The 19,780-nt window shown below is 39.9% G+C and overlaps 1 protein-coding gene across 1 annotated transcript in view; it reads left to right on the top strand.

Moving 5' to 3' along the window:
* PRKDC (protein kinase, DNA-activated, catalytic subunit) overlaps nt 1–19,780 on the top strand; it is a 123,168-nt gene that overhangs the window by 41,668 nt on the left and 61,720 nt on the right. The window contains exons 35-50 of the mRNA XM_038766499.1: nt 141–299; nt 826–1,029; nt 1,819–2,004; nt 2,954–3,058; nt 4,395–4,562; nt 7,560–7,687; nt 8,880–9,087; nt 9,663–9,841; nt 11,018–11,186; nt 13,260–13,325; nt 13,648–13,720; nt 14,633–14,781; nt 15,347–15,484; nt 15,715–15,834; nt 18,416–18,559; nt 19,492–19,643. Coding sequence (XP_038622427.1) covers nt 141–299; nt 826–1,029; nt 1,819–2,004; nt 2,954–3,058; nt 4,395–4,562; nt 7,560–7,687; nt 8,880–9,087; nt 9,663–9,841; nt 11,018–11,186; nt 13,260–13,325; nt 13,648–13,720; nt 14,633–14,781; nt 15,347–15,484; nt 15,715–15,834; nt 18,416–18,559; nt 19,492–19,643 — 2,348 coding nt within the window. The remainder of the gene's footprint in view (nt 1–140; nt 300–825; nt 1,030–1,818; nt 2,005–2,953; nt 3,059–4,394; nt 4,563–7,559; nt 7,688–8,879; nt 9,088–9,662; nt 9,842–11,017; nt 11,187–13,259; nt 13,326–13,647; nt 13,721–14,632; nt 14,782–15,346; nt 15,485–15,714; nt 15,835–18,415; nt 18,560–19,491; nt 19,644–19,780) is intronic.

Raw genomic sequence — 19,780 nt, 5'->3', positions numbered from 1 at the left:
TTTGTAGTTTAAAGGAATCACTCATCCATCAAGGAGGAAAGAGTAAAGAATTAATATGAACTGTGGTAAAACTTTGTACCTTTAATGTTTCTTGGATTTTATTGCCAAACACTGACAATGATTGAATAATCACTTTTTAGGCTTCACGTCTGCAGCGTCCAGTAAGCACCAGGCTTCTCTCCGTTGTTTATAAAGGAATTGCACCTGGAAACGAAAGGCAGTCTCTTCCTTCATTAGAAATCAGCAGTAAACAATTAGCCAGTGGACTTCTGGAGTTGGCTTTTGCTTTTGGAGGACTGGTACGAAAAGAGAGAGAGAGAGAGAGTGTGTGTATGTGTGTGTGTGCGCGTCCCCTTTGTATGTGAAGAAGACTATCGATGGTGAAATTCACCTATGACTTGGTGTTGGGCTGAAAAGGTGAATGCGGGATCTACAGTCCCAGCTACATAGGGCTCACAAAAAAGTTCAAGTACTGCTAGAGCTATTTTGAAGCACAATAATCTGTTCCTTTACTAGACTTGGGTGGGGCTGAAGGGTGGGGTAGTGTGTGTATGTAAGTGTATAGAATTCATTCTTATTTATATTTGTTTATCAGTGTAGATAAATGAAACTCTCCTTACTGATGATAAAAAGTCCCCGCTTATCTACTTCAATTAGAGCACCACTCTTGATTTTTAAGGATAAATTAAAAACTAAATGTAAAAATCTGAACTTTAGAAAACTGATTTTCGTTAATTTTTGAGTATATGGTACTTTATTTCCATTACAAATGGATCCGCTGTGTGAAGTGACAAATTGATTTATACAGCTTTTTGTCAATTCTAGTGTGAAGAGCTGGTGAGTCTCCTGTTGAATACAGTGGTGCTTTCTGTGCCACTTGCAGGAACATCACAGAGGAACCTAATCAGTTTCTCTCATGGAGAGTATTTCTACAACTTGTTCTCGGCAACCATCAACACTGAGCTCCTGAAAAATATTGACACTGCTGTACTTGAGCTCATGAAGTCATCAGTGGATAATGCAAAAATGGTATTTAAATGTTCCCTTAAGTTGGCAGATAGCTACTGATGTGAACAGTTACCTTTGTGAAATAACCGATGTGTTTCCAAAATGTCTCTGTACAAAGGTTGCTAATGGAAGAAGGGGAAAAAAGCATTATCACAGTAACCAGTTGTAAAATACCTAGATTCATGTGGCAACTTTTAAGGAAATTTGGGTATTTTCATGAGCCTATTTCCCTTTTAAGATTATCTTCTAAGATTACTAATAGCAGTGCCTGGAAGTATTTATTAAGGGGTTGTCATTCACAAGGCCATCCAGTGTTGCTCGGGCTAAACAGTAAATTCAAAATGGATGGAGGATGGAATCTGCCACTGTGAGTGATGCAAGGGCCACGGTCCATTCACAAAGACTTTAGGATCTCTCTATGAAGGAAGTGATTATACTGCTCCTGGCTGTTGCAGTGCCATTGTGCTGTATTTTCACTAACAGTCATGTGTCTGCTGAGAGTGTGTGTAAAAATTGAGATATTGTGCAGGGATGAAGCACCTTGTGAAGTACACGCAGAACTTTTATGTACAAAACCCATTTATGACCCAAGTGACCACAGCAGAGTGCAACTGAAAAGTATCACTACTCTTTTGGATTGTTTCATTTTGAAATGATAGCTGACCTTCAGATTCCGTGGTTTGAATCCCTGTCTAAAGGATTTATTGTGTTAGATTTTTAAAAATCAATTTTCACAGGCTAATGTCATTCAGGTTTAATGCTCCTATCAGAGAATATCCCATGTTTTATCGTTTTCAAAAATTGTTTCAGGTGGGAACCATTTTGAATGGCATGTTAGATCAAAGCTTTAGAGATCGTATTGTTCGGAAGCAGCAGGGAGAGAAGCTGGTGGATGCGATTCTGCAAAATTGGAAGAGATTCAATACCTGGTGGGCCGAGGATTCTACTCCAGAAAGCAAAATAGCTGTTTTGACTTTACTGGCTAAAGTTCTACAGGTACTGTCTTTGGGGCTCATTTTAGAATCACAACTTTTTTGAAGGTGTATGTGAAATGAAATGGAAAGACTTCAAGGGCTTAGGACAGAATTGATTCTTGAAAACTGTCTTAGGTTGAGACATTGCTACCAGTATACCAATAGGACAGTGTGACACATGGTGAATCGATTCCTGAACCTATGTCAGATACACAAATTTCCGAGAATTGTTTACTTAATTGTAGACGAGAAATAGTTACATAATTGTATCGTCAGAGGTCCAAAGCTGGCTTATTTCACTGGGAGTAAAATGGACGTTGACCCTCTGTGGTGATTCTGCCTGTGTCATATATAAGCCCTCCTGCCCCTACCTTCCAGGCTCTCCTGCCTCATAACCCCATCTCTCTAATATTTTTTCCCATTATGATGTTTTTTAAAATAGTTTCCCCAATTTCCCACAAGTCATATGTGCCCTCCTTCATCACCTGCATCTGAAGAGCTAGTGCCGTAAAGAAGGCTAGTGTTGTCAAGTCAAGGCTGACATGTTGCACAGCTGAAACAGGCTTTAAAATTAGAAGCATTAAGTGTCATACTGTGTGGTTTGAGAGGTCTTAGTTTGAAGACTGCCTGTCATAGCTTTGTTCAAACTGCATTTGTTATGAGTAACTTTTGAAGTTTTCAAAACACGAGTTTATTAATAAAGTTTGCTGTTACCAATTTTGAAAACAATTTGCATTTAAAATATTGGATTTTGCTAGATGAAAATTTGGGGTTGGGTACTGCACTAGGATGAGTGAATTTGGAGAAACATATATGTTAAAATCCACAAACAAGAAACTAGAATGGTAATCCATTTCTTAAATGTAAATCATACACTAATAATTCTATTTAAATTGCATGTAGTAGTACAGTATTGGGGAAAAAGATAATAGAAACTGTACAATTACACTTTCCTTATTTTGTCTTTCTAGATTGATTCCTCAGTGTCGTTTAATACAAATCATGCTGCTTTCTCTGCCGTCTTCAATGCGTATACCAGTCTGCTTATTGATAAGAATCTTGGCCTAAATCTAAAGGTAATTTATTGAGGGTTTTTTTTTTTTGAGTGAATTCTTCACTCTCACCCAGGATTGTATTTATTTTTCTCTGTCTGATATCACCACTTATAATTTGAAAATTTGGGGGAGTGTGATACTATGCTAGGAATAGAGACAAGAACGCAAAAGGAAAAACAACTCTAAATAGTAGAAATAGAAAAATGACAATAAATGTCATCAGTCGATTAAATTTTTTTATATACTGAAGCAACCCAAAGTTGTTGTTGTTAATAATAATAATAATAATAATAATAATAACAAAGTCATTTAAAGCAGCAGAACTCTGTTTCACTTTAGAGGTATTCACTTGAGAGGGAAAGAAAGACAAAATGGAGGGAGACAGAGGAGAGATGGACTCAAGGAGTGATGAAAGGCAGTTAGGAATATGAAAGAGGCCTTAGTGCCATGCCAAGGACACTTACTTTGATTTGATCATGTGCCCAAATTACTGCGAGTGGGTGAATGTGCTTTGAGGGATGGAGAATCCTGTTCTCCTGTGGCACTAGTTTTCTGGGGTTTGGAGAGATCTCCAGTAGTATTCTCTGAATCCTGGGATTCATGGCCTTATTTCAGTGACATCATTTCATTGTAGAAACTTTTCCCTACCTGCTACGGGGTGCTTAAAGTGCATACAGAATTAGTGTAAGTCGTCCAACTTATTGTAAGACAGTAGGGAACGTGCCTCTCTTTAACGCATACTCTGAGGGGTGGCCAAGCTTAATGAATTGTAGAGCCCCAAACAAAAATTATCAACATGACCGAGAGCAGCAGGTGTGGGGGGGAAATTATTTAACTGGAGTGGTGAGCTGGAGTTCCCAGGGTGTTGGCAGAGAGCAGGTGTTCTGGATGGGGCAGTGGTGTGAGGGGTAGAAACTAGGGGTGAGGCCAGCCACTCTGGACTTTTGTGGGTGAGGGTGCCATACCCTCTGAAACAGTTGAAGCAGTGACATGCTGCAACCCACTGCTACTGTGGTGAAATAATAAATAACAAAAGAGCCGCTTGTGGCTTGTGAACTACACTTTGATCACCCCTGATCTATGCAATGCTATATAACCTTATGAATGCTCAATGAAGGCATGTTGACTTAGTCCCTACTTCTAGTGGAGCATTCTTAGTGACAGGAAGAAAGATGAAACTCCAGGATTTGGTCTCATTTTGAGACTTTGAAACTTAATTTAAATGATCCATAAAATCCAATATTGGAGTAGCCCTTAGAAGGTTTTTCAAAAAGCAATTATTACTGTGGCACCAGTAAGGCCTTCATTTCCGATTCCTCGTTTTCTCTAATCCTCCCAATTTTTGTTTCCATACTAGAGCCAAGCTGTGCTTATTCTCCCCTTCTTCACAAATCTTACTGGAGACAGACTTAATGATCTTAAGAATGCACTAGAACAATTTGTGGCTTTCAATTTCCCTATGAATTCTGATGAGTTTCCCAAAGGAACTCTGCGGTACAACAACTATGTGGATTGCACTAAAAAGGTTAGTATTTAACAATGCTTGTAAGGCAAAACAATAACTTTGGAGAGCCAATCTTGTTATTACTGTTCCTAGTCAAAAATAAAATTTGGATTTCAAGTGTGACAAAATAGAGAAGCATGCAACTTGGAATATAAGAATACTATAAGCTGGAGGCTTGTTCTTTCCATGTCTTGTTAGAAGAATGGTAAATACTATTCTGGCTAGAATTGATCACAACTTGGTTAAAACTGAAAGTATCATTTGAAGCCCTGTACTTAGTAGTACTCTTTTGACTGGATCCCTTATTTAGGTAAATATGTTTGGAAAAAAGTGGAACCTTCTGCATCATTCCTCTTTAAAATGAGGCATCTGGTTTCCTGATGTAGTTGTTATCAGAACACCATTAGGCTTCCCATTTGGATTTGGGAACAGATACTGCTACCTTTGTTACAGTCAGGATGTTCATTTTCTTCAGATGTTAGTAGTGTTTGGCTTGGGCAGACAGCAATGCTGTGTGAAGCATGTGGCAGATCTGGGTGATTTCAAGTACTTTCAGCATAATCCTGGGCATATAAGGACTAGGGGACCCACAGTGACCCCAGGAACTTTTTCATGAAGGAAAAAGAAATCTTGGAGGATTGGAGGGTTAAGATAAATTCACGGATGAGAGGTTCATAATAGGATACCAGTGGGAAAGTAAGGCTGTAGAAGAGCTTTTTCATAGTACCTTCTTACCATGAGATTGGATGTCAATGGGGTACCATATTACAGATCTTCCAAGCATCCTGTTGCCACTGATGACAACGGAACACTGGGCAGGATGGACCACTGGTCTGACCAGAAGTGGCATTGCTTATGTTCTTTTATTGAAATTTACTGGCCTAAAGAAATCTGAAGGACTCTTAAGCCAGAGGCGAGGTGGTGGGATCCCAGAGATCAGATGGACCTGTGGCCTGTCAGTGATTTACTTGGAGCTGGTCTGTGTGAACTCTAGAAATATTGTAATATAAGGCACATGACATACACAGGAAATGACAATACTATTGCAGTTTGTCAATTAGAATTCCTTTGACAAGCCACATTGGAGGGTTTTTTGTCCATTTGAGATGAACAAAGAATGTGATAAAGAATTTACATGGTGCCAGCCAGAATTCCTCTGAATGATACTTCTGCAGCCTACCCAGCACATCCCACTCACATCAGTGTTTCTCTCCAAAAGCCCACATTAACATATGAAATAGGAATGTTGCTGTGACAGCTGGTTGGAAAGGTCAGCTGATATAATTTATTCAACAGCACTTGGTTATTCAAGGGCTGCCTGAGAATGGGAAAATAGCTATATCTGAGTGGGGCAAGTTTAATGGCAAGTTGATAGGATTTTCATGACATCCAGGTGTATTTTGCCAGAATTAACAGTATTTTCAATATCTCAATAGTAATGGTCCTGCTTTTGATGATGATGACGATGGTATTTGTTAAGCAGTTACTATGTACCAAGCACTGTTCTTAGCACTGTCCCTTCAAACCCTCCTTCCTTATTCCCTTCTGCCAGCTTGTCTATATTGGGGCACTGCTTTGAAGTTCCCAGGAGGTTTAGGGAGGAGCATGGCCTAATAGAGCATGGGCCTGCAAGTCAAAGGACCTGAGTTCCAATCCTGACTCTGCCTCTTGCCTGTTGTGTGATCTTGGACAAGTCACTTAATTCCTCTGGACCTCACCTGTATAAAATGGGGAATTCAGTACCTGTTCTCCTTTCCTTTAGACTGTGAAGCAGCGTGGCTCAGTGGAAAGAGCCCGGGCTTTGGAGTCAGAGGTCGTGGGTTCAAATCCCGTCTCCGCCAACTGTCAGCTGTGTGACTTTGGGCAAGTCACTTAACTTCTCTGGGCCTCAGTTCCCTCATCTGTAAAATGGGGATGAAGACTGAGCCCCCCGTGGGACAACCTGATCACCTTGTAACCCCCCAGCACTTAGAACAGTGCTTTGCACATAGTAAGCGCTTAATAAATGCTATCATTATTATTATTATTATTACTGTGAGTCCCATGTGGAACCTGGACTCTGTGTGACCTGATTAACTTGTACTACCCTAGAGCTTAGAACAGAGCTTGACACATTAACAAATACCATAATTATTAATTATTCTTTGGGTCTTGGAAAAGCTTGAGCTGCTGGTAATGATGTCTAATACAAAGACAGAAATTCTAATAATGATAATGATGACATTTGTTGAGCACTTACTCTGTGCCGAGCACTGTTCTAAGCACGGGGGTAGATACAAGGAAGTCAGGTTGTCCCACGTGGAGCTCACAATCTTAATCCCCATTTTACAGATGACATGACTGAGGCACAGAGAAGTCAAGTTACTTGCCCAAAGTCACACAGTTGATTAGTGGCGAAGCCGGGATTAGTATCCCTGACCTCTGACTCCCAAGCCCGAGCTCTTTCCATTAAGCCACGCTGCTTCGCTGTCAGTGTTCTCCAGGCAGGCTTGGAACTGGAAGTAGTGATTGATGGCCGCAAAAACATTAGCCTGCATTACACCAAAGACTTCCCTTTAGTATTGGTATGGCCCTTGCAAGTTAAAGTTTACTTCAAAAGTTTCTCTAAGATAATTATCTCTGAAAAAATGCACTTGTCTTTTCAGGCATAGCTAATTTAGTTTTATTTTTGGATTATTATACCTCCAGTTTTTTCTCTTTATTCACTGTAACACGTCTTACAGCTGAAAAAAATATTTTTGGCACACTGTACACACTTGGGATGGAGGTAGTTTCAAAGCAGTATATTACATTAATCTGGCCTTTCGTCTGCCCCAAATATCAATGCTTCTGTTTTTTCCTTAATGACAACAGCTCTGATCCTATAAGTATAGGTATAGTAGAGCCGTTGCATCCTCAATAAAACATGTTTTAAAATGTTTTAAAACTGTCATTATGCTGCCAGGAAAAACTAGAAAATTTTCAGGAAAAAAGCACACTTTGAAAAGATGTGGAAATATTTTGACCCCATTTATCTAGTTCCTGGATGCCTTGGAATTGTCCCAGAGTCCTGTGTTGCTACAATTAATGACAGAAATCCTTTGTCGGGACCAGAGACACTTTATGGAAGAATTATTTCAGATGAGCTTCAAAAGGATTGCTAGAAGGTAATCAGGTTGAAATGTTTGCTCAGTTTTCATTGTCATCATGATGTTCAACAGAGATTTAGTGTGTTATTTTGAAGTGCATTGGCCTCATACTAGGTGTTAAAAGGGATGTAATTAGTTTCATTTAATTTTATGTCCATCAGTCAAATCAGTGGTATTTATTGAACACTACTATGTACAGAGCACTGTCCTAAGCACTTGTAAGAGTACACAAGTAGAATTAGCAGGCCCATAAAGAGTTTATGGGCATTTTTTGCCCATAAAGAGTTTGTAATTGAGAGGAACAAGCCAGAGAAGCATACAGCATTAATATCTTCAAAGAAATAAACAGCTACGTACCAGCTAGAATCTCCAGTGGAGATTTTGAATGAAACAGAGAGACCCTATCTACTTGGGTTAGGGATGTCCTAGCTGGAGAATGGGTGTGGTTGGTGACCTGTGGCAGGGTTTGAGCCAAAGTCTAAGTTTTTGCCATCAGAAGACTCACTTGAGTGGCCTGATCAGTGTATTTTTCTTGAAAGTGTTGTTTAGTTCTCTCTCCTAAGGTAGGATGTATTTCCCTTACTCTCTTTGGGTAAAATAAAGGCAGAAGTCCCTGGCCTATAATTTTGACCACGTGAAATGAAACCCACATACAGTCAGTCAGTCATATTTATTGAGTGCTTACTGTGTGCAGAGCACTGTACTAAGTGCTTGGGAGAGTACAGTATAGCAATAAACAGACACATTCCCTGCTCATACAGCACAGATGAAATTTTTAAAAATAATGGTTGTTTGAGAGGTAAATAAGACAGTGTGGTCAGAGATGATATTACACTAGATATTAAAGTGAGACACAGATTTAACGAGCCTCTACTTGATATTGTAGTTGATGTTCAAGTGCAAGGATGGAGTTTCATTGTTTTTCATATAAATAAGAATTTTTTGGTTTCATGGCACCATATTGGGATATGATGAGGTGAGGATTAAGGTCTGGTTGGAAGCCAGTGTTAAGGCCAAATCTAGCTTACTTTGTTCATATTTTATATGTTAGTTTTGGTTGGGAATTGGAAGATAGAATAGAATGGTTTCATTCCCAAAGTCTTCTGGTTTTAGTTTCTCTGTCAGCTTTGGATCTAAACTCAGAGTTAATTGTGTATCTGGCATTGGTAAAGTAGAGTTGGAGTTCACAGGAAAGTCTCATTTTTCATAGGAGTGGCTCTGCCCAACAAGTAGCCCTGTTGGAAGCTGTGCACGGAATGTTCCTGAGAGATGACCATCTTTCAAGTACTACCCGCCAGGCATTTGTGGATCGTTCCCTCCTCACCTTGTTGCTGCACTGCAGCCTGGATGCTTTGAAAGAATTCTTTTATAGGATTATAGTGGGAGCTATGGACACGTTAAAGTCCAGATTTACAAAGGTATCATGGATTTGTTAAACAACATGTTCCTACTCAAATTAAATATGGGTCTCCTGGACCAAATGCCTTTAGGAACTTTGTAAGTTTTCAACCAGTAGCATGGAGCTGTAAGTATCCTCCTAGTTCAAAAAGCCACTGATTAAATGTTGGAGATTTCTTACATATTTCATTGGCAGCCAAATTATAATTTTGACCACTTAAAAGGAAACCCAGATTAAAGTTAGACAGTCATCTTTATTGAGCACTTACTGCGTGCAGAGCACTGTACTAAGTGCTTGGGGGAGTACAGTATAACAATAAACAGACATATTCCCTTCCCAAACAGCACAGATGCAATTGAAAAAAAAATAGTGATTGCTGGGAAGGTAGAGACAGTGTGGTGAGAGATGAAATTGATCATTTTGGTTGCAATATATGACAGGCCTAGAAATAATTTTGAGAAATTCAGTGGTCTCAGGATCTTCTTCAATAGGGTTCCCAAATAAACCTGTTAGGTATGAAAAAAGGGTTGGAAATTGTCATATTAACTGTATATTGCATGAGCTGTGACTACTTTTTGTGTGCAAAATTTGTAGTCAAATGAATCTACTTTTGATACTCAAGTCACCAAGAAATTGGGTTATTATAAGATTCTGGAAATGATGTATTCTCGCCTTCCAAAAGATGATGTTCACTCCAAAGAGTCACGAATCAACCGAGTTTTCCATGGCTCCAGTGCTATAGAAGGAAACGAACTTACTAAGACATTGATCAAGTAAGATCATATTTAACTAATAAATTGATGTGCCACTGAATTGTTTGCAATTTTAATGGTCATTTCTTCCACATAGCTTTAAGGGGATGTAAAACTGAATTTATGTATTTGATTAAATCAGTGCCTAAAATTGCTTCCCAAAGGTAGAAAGTTTGGAAGGAACATTAACTTTTTTAAATCAGTAGGGAATCACTGAGCCCATTGCAGCAGTATAAGCATGAAGCAATATATCCAGCAGATCATTAGATGATCTTCTAGTTGTGGGAAATAATGCTTCTTCCAAAGTGCCGTACTCCTAAGGAGTAACCTTGATATAATTAGGCTGGCTATTTTACAAAGGTTAAGGTTCTCTGATATGTTTTGCTTGATTCCTCTCCCTTTTCCTCTTCCTTAGTTTTTAATTGAGAATGTAAATCCATAGACTGATTTTAGCTTAGCACTGAAGAGTAGTGATTTTTATCTTATGGCACTTCAGTGCAGTTAAGTAAAGGCAAAGAGTTCATATTTTTCCAGGTCTTTCTTTTAGAATCTGACATATTTTTAGGACTGTGCTTCAGGATAAAATGTAAGTTCAGGGTAAAATGTTTTGGCTGACTTAAAATACATGGATTTTTCAGGCTTCAAAAAGCAAACCTGAAATGTATCATAGCCACTCCAATTTATTCTCAGTTTTATTTCCACATGAAATATCAGTCAATACTATTTATTCAGTGCTGCTCTCAACAAAGCACTGTACTAAGTGCCTGCGACAGTACAGATTGATTTCCTGTCCTAAAGGGGTATAGAATCTAGCGTCGGAAACAGACACTAAAATGAATTCTGGAAAGGAAGGAGAAGGAAAGGAGGCTATGTATGAGTTCATTCTTAGGGAATGGGTAGTATAAAGTATGTACAAAAGAGCTTTGGGGGTTGAAAGTGCTTTGGTGGTGTGGAGATGCTGAAGTGACAAATACGGGAATATAAACTGGGAGAATAGCAATTAATCGGGAAAGGCTCTTGGAAGACGTGATTTCAGAAGGACTTTGCAGATAGAGTTGTGATCTTTTGGATTTGTCATTAATGAAGCCCCCATGCAGGAAGACTTTTGACATCGTTAATATGAAATTGTAGTGTTGTGATATTATTAGACCATAGGGTGGTAGCACTCAGTTGAACTGATTATATTCTCCTGTGCAGATCCTGCTATGAGGCATTTACAGAGAACATGGCAGGTGAGACTCAGTTGCTGGAGAAGAGAAGACAGTACCACTGTGCTGCTTATAACTGTGCCATTGCGGTTATCAGCTGTGTCTTCAATGAAGCCAAATTCTACCAAGGCTTTTTGTTTACAGAAAAACCAGAAAAGGTAGGTTTTTCTTTCATTTGTAGTTATTGAGTGCTTCCTGTGTGCAGAGCCCTGTAATAAGCACTTGGGGGAGCACAATACAACAATAAATAGACACATTCCCTGTCCACAACAAGCTTACAGCCTAGGCTTCTGGTTGCCAGAGAGATGCGATGGCCTGAGAAGCTGAAGGTTGAAGTTCCTCTGAGCTTCTTGCAGCCAACTTTGGAAAGAAAGACCTTTGGCTAGATCCCCAAATGATCCCACTGCTGTTGGGGAGTGTTCAGCTGAGCACTGTGGAGTAGTGGCAGTAAGGGGTGGAAGATTGGGATTTACTTGGAGGCTTCTAATTCTCGCGTAATCCTGGAAGGGGAAAAACAAAGGCTTTTAGGATTTTACAGCTACTGTCAGAGGTCCGAGCTTTCTTAAAATGACTCTGGGGTTATTTTGGCTGGAAGAAAGGCTGAAGTGACCCGGGTTCACCACAGAGGCCATCGTAGGTCTCCTGGCACTGCCCCAGGTTGCATGTAGGCACTTGAGTATTTGGGAGGGAAGGACAAAGAGATTCAAGGCCCTAGCCTTCCCTAAGACTTTCCTTCTGTAATAGGTGGTTGAACTCCAGGGCCAGGACCAGGGCTTTGAAATCCTCCAGCAGCTTCAGTTTTCCATCCCATGCCACCTGAGTGCTGATATCTCTTCCTCCTCCACATCACTGTCGTAAAGTTATTTGCCCCGGTGGCTTGGAAACTCCACCCCTGCAAGGGTGAGGGCCAAGACCAGGGGGCGGGAGCAGGCAGGATGGTGATGGGGCACCTGTGACCCCAATATTGGGCCACACAGGGAGGTCTGTGGTCTTATCGGGACTCCTTGCCACACGGCCTGTCTCGAAGACTTTGGCGCTTCACCCCCCAATCAGAAAAATAAGAGGGTAGGCTTCCAAGTTTGGTTTAGGAGGAGTGGAGGAGAAGTCTGAAACTTGAGGTATACTCCCTTGGGAAGTTCCCATGCAAACACATGTAGCGGCACACAGGAATACTTACAGACTTCAGGCTGGAGTACACAAATACACAAGGCAGCACCTAAACAAAGGTTTGTACACAGGACCTGGAGACAACAAAAGCAGCAACAACAAAAGCAACAAAAGTAAACAGCAAAGTAAAAAAATGAGTAAACAACAAAAGGACTGGACCAGAGGAAGGAGTAGAAGAGAGCACTTTGAGGAAAAGATGGGAGAGCATATGATAATTTGAAATGGAGAAAAGTGGAGAAAGTCTTTCTAACCTAGACAATGAATGGTATTATCTGTAGCTCTGATCTATAACACTGGAAACCCAGGAATTCAGTAGCAGTAGTGTTTATTGAACACTCACTTGGTTCAGTGCACTGTTCTAGGCATTGGGAAAGTACAGAATAACCAAGGGACATGTTCTCTGCCCACAAGGTGCTTATTCTGTAATCGGGGGAGGATTTGGGTTTACTTGGCAGAGGTCTCTAGGTTTTATATGAAATTGGTAGACCCTAAAAATGATTGCTTCTGCCTTGTGGTTTTCATTTTTGCTATTTGGCTAGTTGTCTATGAGCAACATGTGTATTTTGGGTGCAGATGTTAACCCTAATCCTTTTTGCTTTAAAAAATTTCCAAGTGATGTGATATTATGAATTGATTCAGTCAGTCAGTGGTATTTGTTGAGCCCCTAATTAGTGCTTGGTACTGGTTAAGCACTTGGGAAAGTGCAAAAGTCTCACAGCCAAGATTTCAGGGTTCAGACTCCAAGGATTCTGTGTTTCTCCTTTCTCCCTTGTGCTTTTATGATTTACAAGTGGTTACTCACACGAGAATGAAATGAGAAAAGTGGGTCCTAGCTACTTGAATTTTGAGCACTCCATTAAATATGAAAGTATTTAAAATATCAGCATGATAGAATTCCAATTCTTCTGTTTAATGGTAATAATAAGCCAATTCTTAACTATTATCTATTAACACTACAGTTCATCATAGTAACTTCCGTGATCCAACTATTTGATCAACCAGTGTTCAACCCAATTGCTTTTAAATGTAAAGTGGTTAATTTCTAACTATGTTTTGATGTGCAGAACTTGTTTATTTTTGAAAACTTGATTGACCTGAAACGATGTTACACATTTCCTGTAGAAATTGAGGTGAGTACCCCAGTGAATGATATTTATTATACTCAGCGCTTAGGAGAATACATTACAACAAAATTGGTACACACATTCCATGCTCACAAAGGAGTTAAAGTCTAGAGAGGGAGACGGACATTAAAAGAAAATACAAAAATGTACTGTGGGGCTGAGGGCGGAGTGAATATGATTACAGTAATAGTGGTATTGTACACATACAAATACTGTTATTGTTAATACTATTTTCATTATTCTATTTTTTCTGTACTGCTACTCATACAAAAATAAGCTTGTTATCCCTGACTTAAAAATTTCAAAAATGATATTCTTTGTTTTGTAGGTGCCTATGGAAAAAAAGAAAAAGTACATTGCTATTAGGAAAGAGGCCAGGGATTCAGTAAATGATAATTCAGGTAGGACATTCTGATGAGAAAATAGGACATGATGCTTGATGATGTTATACATAGGTAATACTGTTTCCTGAGCTCTCGAACTCCATTCCCATTTCAGAAAGTAATGTCAGGCTTTGGCAGTGCATTTTGAAGGGTGGCACTCCAAAGCAGCGTGGCTTAGTGGAAAGAGCCCGGGTTTGGGAGTCAGAGGACGTGGGTTCTAATCCCAGCTCCACCACTTGTCTTCTGTGTGACTTTGGGCAAGTCATTTAACTTCTCTGTGCCTCAGTTCCCTCATCTGTAAAATGGGGATTAAGACTGTGAGCCCCATGTGGGACAGCCTGACTACCTTGTATTTACCCCAGCTCTTGGAAAAGTGCCTGCACATAGTAAGCGCTTAACAAATACCATCATTATTATTATCAGCCTGCCTGATGGGTCTTCATATGGCTGGGTAAGGCACCTCTTCCCTGATCAATGACCTCGTCTGTCTGCCTCCAACAAGTTCAGTTCACTGTTCCCCAAACTGCAGATCAGTCCTGTTCCTCCCACCACACTTGAGGCCACTGTCCAAACAGCAGTGCATGGCAGAATTTTTCTGAAGTAAGCTTTTTATTAAGTATATTGTAAGGAGCAAGGAAAGACAGCGAGAACTCTAAAAATCATTCAATGAACGGCAGTTATTGAGAGATTACTATGTGCTTAGCACTGTACTAAGCATGTGGCAGAATACAACTGAGGTGGTAGACACTTTCCCTGCTCATAAGGAGCTTACAGTGTAAAGACATTATTGAATGGTTAATATTACTTAGCAATCCCATTGTCTCAGAGAAAGAAGAAAATGGTGTCTCAATGGGTGTCATTAGTAGTATCCTATATTCTAGACTCTTCGGACCTTTGCATAATGAAAACTTTCTCTTTCTCTTTTTTTAGATGAGCCCCATTATTTGTCCTCTCTGCCCTCTATGGCAGACAGTAGTCTGAGTGAAGAAATAAGTCAGTTTGACTTCTCCACTGGAGTGCAGAGCTATTCATATAGCTCCCAAGATCTCAAAACGACTGGATTTCATTTCAAGAGAAGGGTGATTATGTTTTATGTACCTTTAAAGAGCACTGAGTAGATGTAAGCTTAATAATCCAGATAAAAAGGGTTTGAGAGTCTTTTTCCAGATAGCAATAGATGAAGTAAAAATTATCTTCTCCTGTAGTTAAACTGGGTCCAAATGTTCTGATCAGCACTGTAGCCTCAGTCACAACACAATTCTCTCCTATTTGGACCTTAGATCTTAAGATAGCATGGTGAGGGAAAAGTACACTACAAATGCATTATGAGGAAGTCCTGCTTCTACCTCGAATGCTCAAAATAAGAAAGTTCCCAGGTAGACCCGATTGGTTTTCAAAATATATCCGGAAACCCCTCCAAAAGTACAGGAGACCCATTTCTAAATCTTGAGGTTTGCTTAAAACACTGTACTTGTTTTAAGAGTTTCATATTTGTATCATTTTCAAAGCAGAAGTCTTGGTGTATTTGATCTTAATTAGAAATTGTATGCATATGAGACTGTTCAGAAATTCAGTGGAATGTGGGGTATGTAGAAATTGAAAATTGAAAATGTACTTAATTTCTGAATTCTTCCACTGTATTAGGAATATAATGATCCTGTGACTCAAAGCGATGTATTAGAATTAGAAATGGATGAACTCAATCAGCATGAATGCATGGCAACTATGACAGCTCTGATTAAGCACATGCAGAAAAAAGAGATCACTCCAAAAGTAGAAGAGGTGTGTAAGATTCAGCTTTACCATCGTGAATGTCTTTATTAGTCTTGCTTATTACAATATGAAATAAGCTCTTGTATTTGAAGTTTGGCACTGATTGTCATAGAAATGGAATAAACGGACATGTAAAAAGTTCAGATATTCTTACGTCACCCCAGAATAAAAAAATATGAGAAATTTGATGCCCTTTTTTAATAATTTGCATAGAAATCAATAAAATATTTTGTTTTCAGGGATCAGGATCAACAAATCTCCCCCCATGGATGAAATTTCTGCATGGCAAATTGGGAAATCCATTGAGTGCACTGAACATTCGTCTATTCTTAGCAAAGCTCATTGCTAATACTGAAGAAGTAAGTGTATTGCTTTTGATTTTTAGGTGGATTGTAACAAAATAAATCATATTGAAGGGTGGAAAGGCAGAAGAAGAGAATCTGAAATCTGTGTGGGATTCTCACCTCGTTCTTCCTTTGGTTATTATATTCAATTCTCCCCTTGCAGTTCCAGGTGGCACAGGGCGGGAGGAGACCACCTCAGCCTCATCCTTTCCTTTTGGTCCAGTTGATACTGAGTGAGCCTTTCTATCAGTTAATCATTGGTGTTTATTTAGCACTTACAATGTACAGAGCACTATTCTAAGCACTTGGGAAAGCACAGTACAACAGAATTAGCAGACATGGTCCCTGCCCACATGAGTTTACGGAACACCCTTCCACCCATAAGCAAGTCTTACTAGGGGAACCCCCCTTGGGAAGGGTTTCTGCTTATGCCCTCTAGGAATTGTCCATAAATAACCTCACCCCGGAGACAGACTTCCAGCTTTGTGGTATGTCTATGCTGCTGGTCCTCCCCATTGTAAGACTGAACAGTCAGCCCCTTGAGGCCCCAAGACAACACCCAAATATGCTCTCTAAAGGGAAATTGAGGTGGGAGGGACTCGGCTCATCGAAGTTTATTTCAGTGGAATCATACAAAACTTATCATTCCAATCAATCAATGATAGTTATTGAGCGCTTACCATGTGCAGAACACTGTACGAAATGCTTGGGAGAGTGTAATGCGACAATGTTGGTAGACCCGTTTCCTGCCTCACAGCACTAATGTGCAAGTCTGTAATTTATTCATGTTAAATGTCTGTCCCCTCTCTAGACTGTAAGTTTGTTGTGGGCAGGGAATGTGTCTGTTTATTGTTGCATTGTCCTCTACCAAGCATTTAGTACAGTGCTTTGTATACAGTAAGTGCTCAGTAAATACAATTGAATGAAGGTTCTCACAGTCTAGAGGGAGAGGCAGACATTAAAATGAATTATGGGTATGAAGTTAAGTGCTGTGGAGGTGAGGGTGAGATGAATATCAGGTGCGTGAAGGGTACAAATCCAAGTGCAAGGGTGATGCAGAAGTGAGAGGGAGTAGGGAAGGCCTGATGGAGTCTTCTGTTGAGAACCATGATTGAGCCTTGGCCCTGAATCTTTAGGATGGAGAACTATATGAAGGAATTGGTGATAGTGACAGTGCTTTGTGCAGTACAGCTCACCTGCTCTCACCTCTGCCTGTCAGTCCTGTTCCCTCTGGGGCAAAGAATGCAGTGAACACCCTAGGCAGGCATTGCAAAAGGGTATGCTTTTTACATCTTAAAATGCCGCCAAGTGGTTTCCAATCAATAGCGACTCCATAGACTCACCTTCTTCAAAACGTCCCATCTTCTGTCATAAAGTCATTCTGATATGTGTTCCAAAGAGTTTTCTTCATAAAAATATGGATGTGGTTTACCATTGCCTTCTTTCACATAGTAAAACCTTGAATCTCTGCTGTTACCTTTGATAAAAGTTTTGATCCCTCAATCATTTGCCTATGACTCTTTCCAGAGTCGCTGTTACCCGGCCAGGTGAAGCAAATTTGACGTTTCAGCACGGACCTCTCCGTTATGGACAGTCCTATGTGGCGTAGCTCTGTTTCATCAGCATATGCAAACTTTCCTGCCATAATAAGGTGTTGATTCATAGGAGAGTGTTTTTTACATACAGGATCCATTTATGGTTCAAGTGCCCACAGCGTGTTGCCAGTGCTGCCATCGTAGCACTGTTACCTGGCAGGCGTTGACTTGGTAGCAGATGCAGACTTCACCTTCTGTGTTAACCAAACACATTTCTGGATTCTTGCTATGCATGTCCACCTCATGGGGAGTTCTGCGGTCAGAAATGTTCATCACTGATGGTACAGTCTTCGCAGCCTACTCAGAGCTGGGCCAAGAAATTAAGCCTCTTTATGTCCAGGGCCATGGTCTTTTCACTGGGCCATTTGTTAGTGCTTGTGTTTGAATTCTCACTTGAATTTATATGATTTATAATTTTAGATTGAGCCACCCCACCCCTACCCCCAGCCGAGGGACAGGAGCAGTATCTAATTCCCAGCTGCCTAGTTTTCCCAGCACTTTGTGCAGTGCTCTGCACACAGTAAGCACTTAATAAATACTGCTACTCCTACAGGAAAATATACAGAGCATCTAAAGAGCTACTGCTGAAAAATAGCTCATTCTTTTTTTAAAAAAAAGAATTAAAGATGGCAATGTGTGTATCTTGGATATTCATCATTCTTTACAAGTTTTCATGTTGCAATTAGCCACTGGGAGCAGTCTGATCTTTGAGTACCATTCATACCCCTGTCATTCATACCCCTGTCATTCATACCCCTGTCATTCATACTCCTGTCATTCATATCCCTGTCATTCATACCCCTGTCATAAAACTAAAGAATATTTTTGAAATAAGGCTATGGCAGAAGTCAATGATAAAGTTGTAGTTTTAAGTATCTTGTATAGTCGTCATTCTTTAAGATCCAGGCTCAGATACTTTACTATCTCTTCTTCATGGTAGATTTGGTCTTGATGTGAATTGCCTTTGACATATTTACTTGTGGGTTGTATTTTCCCTTTAGGTTTTTCGGCCATATGCAAGGCATTGGCTCGGCCCCTTGCTCCAGTTGGTTGTTTGTGGGGGAAATGGAGGAGAAGGAATTCACTACATGGTCGTCGAGATAGTAGTTACTGTTCTTTCGTGGACAAGCATAGCCACCCCTACAGTAAGGATTTGCTGTGTTTATTTCTCATTTTGGCAGTGTTTTTGATACTATCTTTTCATGTCCTTTACTTCCCTACTTTGAGAAGATTTTTGAGGAAACAATATGGTCAGTGCCCAAAGTGGTTTCTGCCGAAGTATCATGTCTTACTATTGAAGCACAACCAGTGGTAACATAGTCACATTAATGTTCCATGCCAGGGGCGGAAGGAAGATGGGGAATGCGCCGGGTGTATAAGTCCCAGCAGACATAATTCCCTCCCACCTTCAATGAGAGGAAACGATGGGCAATGAAGAATGGGTAACTTGGACAGTGGTGACTAGCAAGGGGCAGCAGAAGGCTCCTGGTGCACCTGTGTGGTCATAGTAACTGAACAATGTACTGGATGTGGAACCTTGGGTTATGGGCTGGGGGCTGCTGACCACATTATAGTTTTCCTACTCTACAGTGTGATTTAATTTCTGAAGAAAGTTATGGAAAATTCCATTTATGTTCTTGATTTGGTTTGGAGATTTTTGCCTTCATTGGCTTGAGGCACCTCCTTTGGACTTTTTAAACACCTTGGAATCAGAGTGCAGTCAGAAGACAAAACCAGAGAAGTCTTTACATTATTTAAAGGGAATTTATCTTTTTCTTTCACTTCTTGAAAGCAGTTGCTTATTGCCTTTTGGTGAAAATGAACCAAATTGTTTCTCACTGGAAATGATGGTGAATCCATTTTTCTTCCATTTTTATGCTAAGCAGGAGCACAGAATATATAAATAGAAGAAAATTTTGTTTCAAATGACAGTGAAAATATTTTTTATTCCTGGGTCTTGTGACAACAGAGGATTGAAATTTCAAAAAATAAGCTTCTTTCTTGAATTTGACTTTTCAAATAAAATAATCTTACCATATGAAAATACTGCCAATGAACATGCATTCTCTTTTTCCAGGGTGTGACTAAAGACGAGCTGCTAGCAAACCGTTTGCTTGAATTCTTGATGAAGCACGTGTTTCATCAGAAAATAGCTGTGTTCAGGCACAACTTGGAAATCATTAAAACAGTGGTGGAATGCTGGAAAGATTGCTTATCCATACCTTACAGGTACAAATCTAGCAGGGATTTAAACATTTTACTTTCATAGAACTGAATTCGTAAAATGAGAGCAGGAAAAATGAACAACTTGCAGAGGGCTATTTGAATATGAAAATGCATTTGGAAATTGAAGGAAGGGTAATGTT

The sequence above is a fragment of the Tachyglossus aculeatus genome, chromosome 25 (genome assembly GCF_015852505.1).
Source record: "Tachyglossus aculeatus isolate mTacAcu1 chromosome 25, mTacAcu1.pri, whole genome shotgun sequence".
NCBI classification, from domain to species: Eukaryota; Metazoa; Chordata; class Mammalia; order Monotremata; family Tachyglossidae; genus Tachyglossus; species Tachyglossus aculeatus.
Note: the sequence above shows the minus strand (reverse complement) of the source record. Positions and strands in the feature narration are given on the sequence as shown.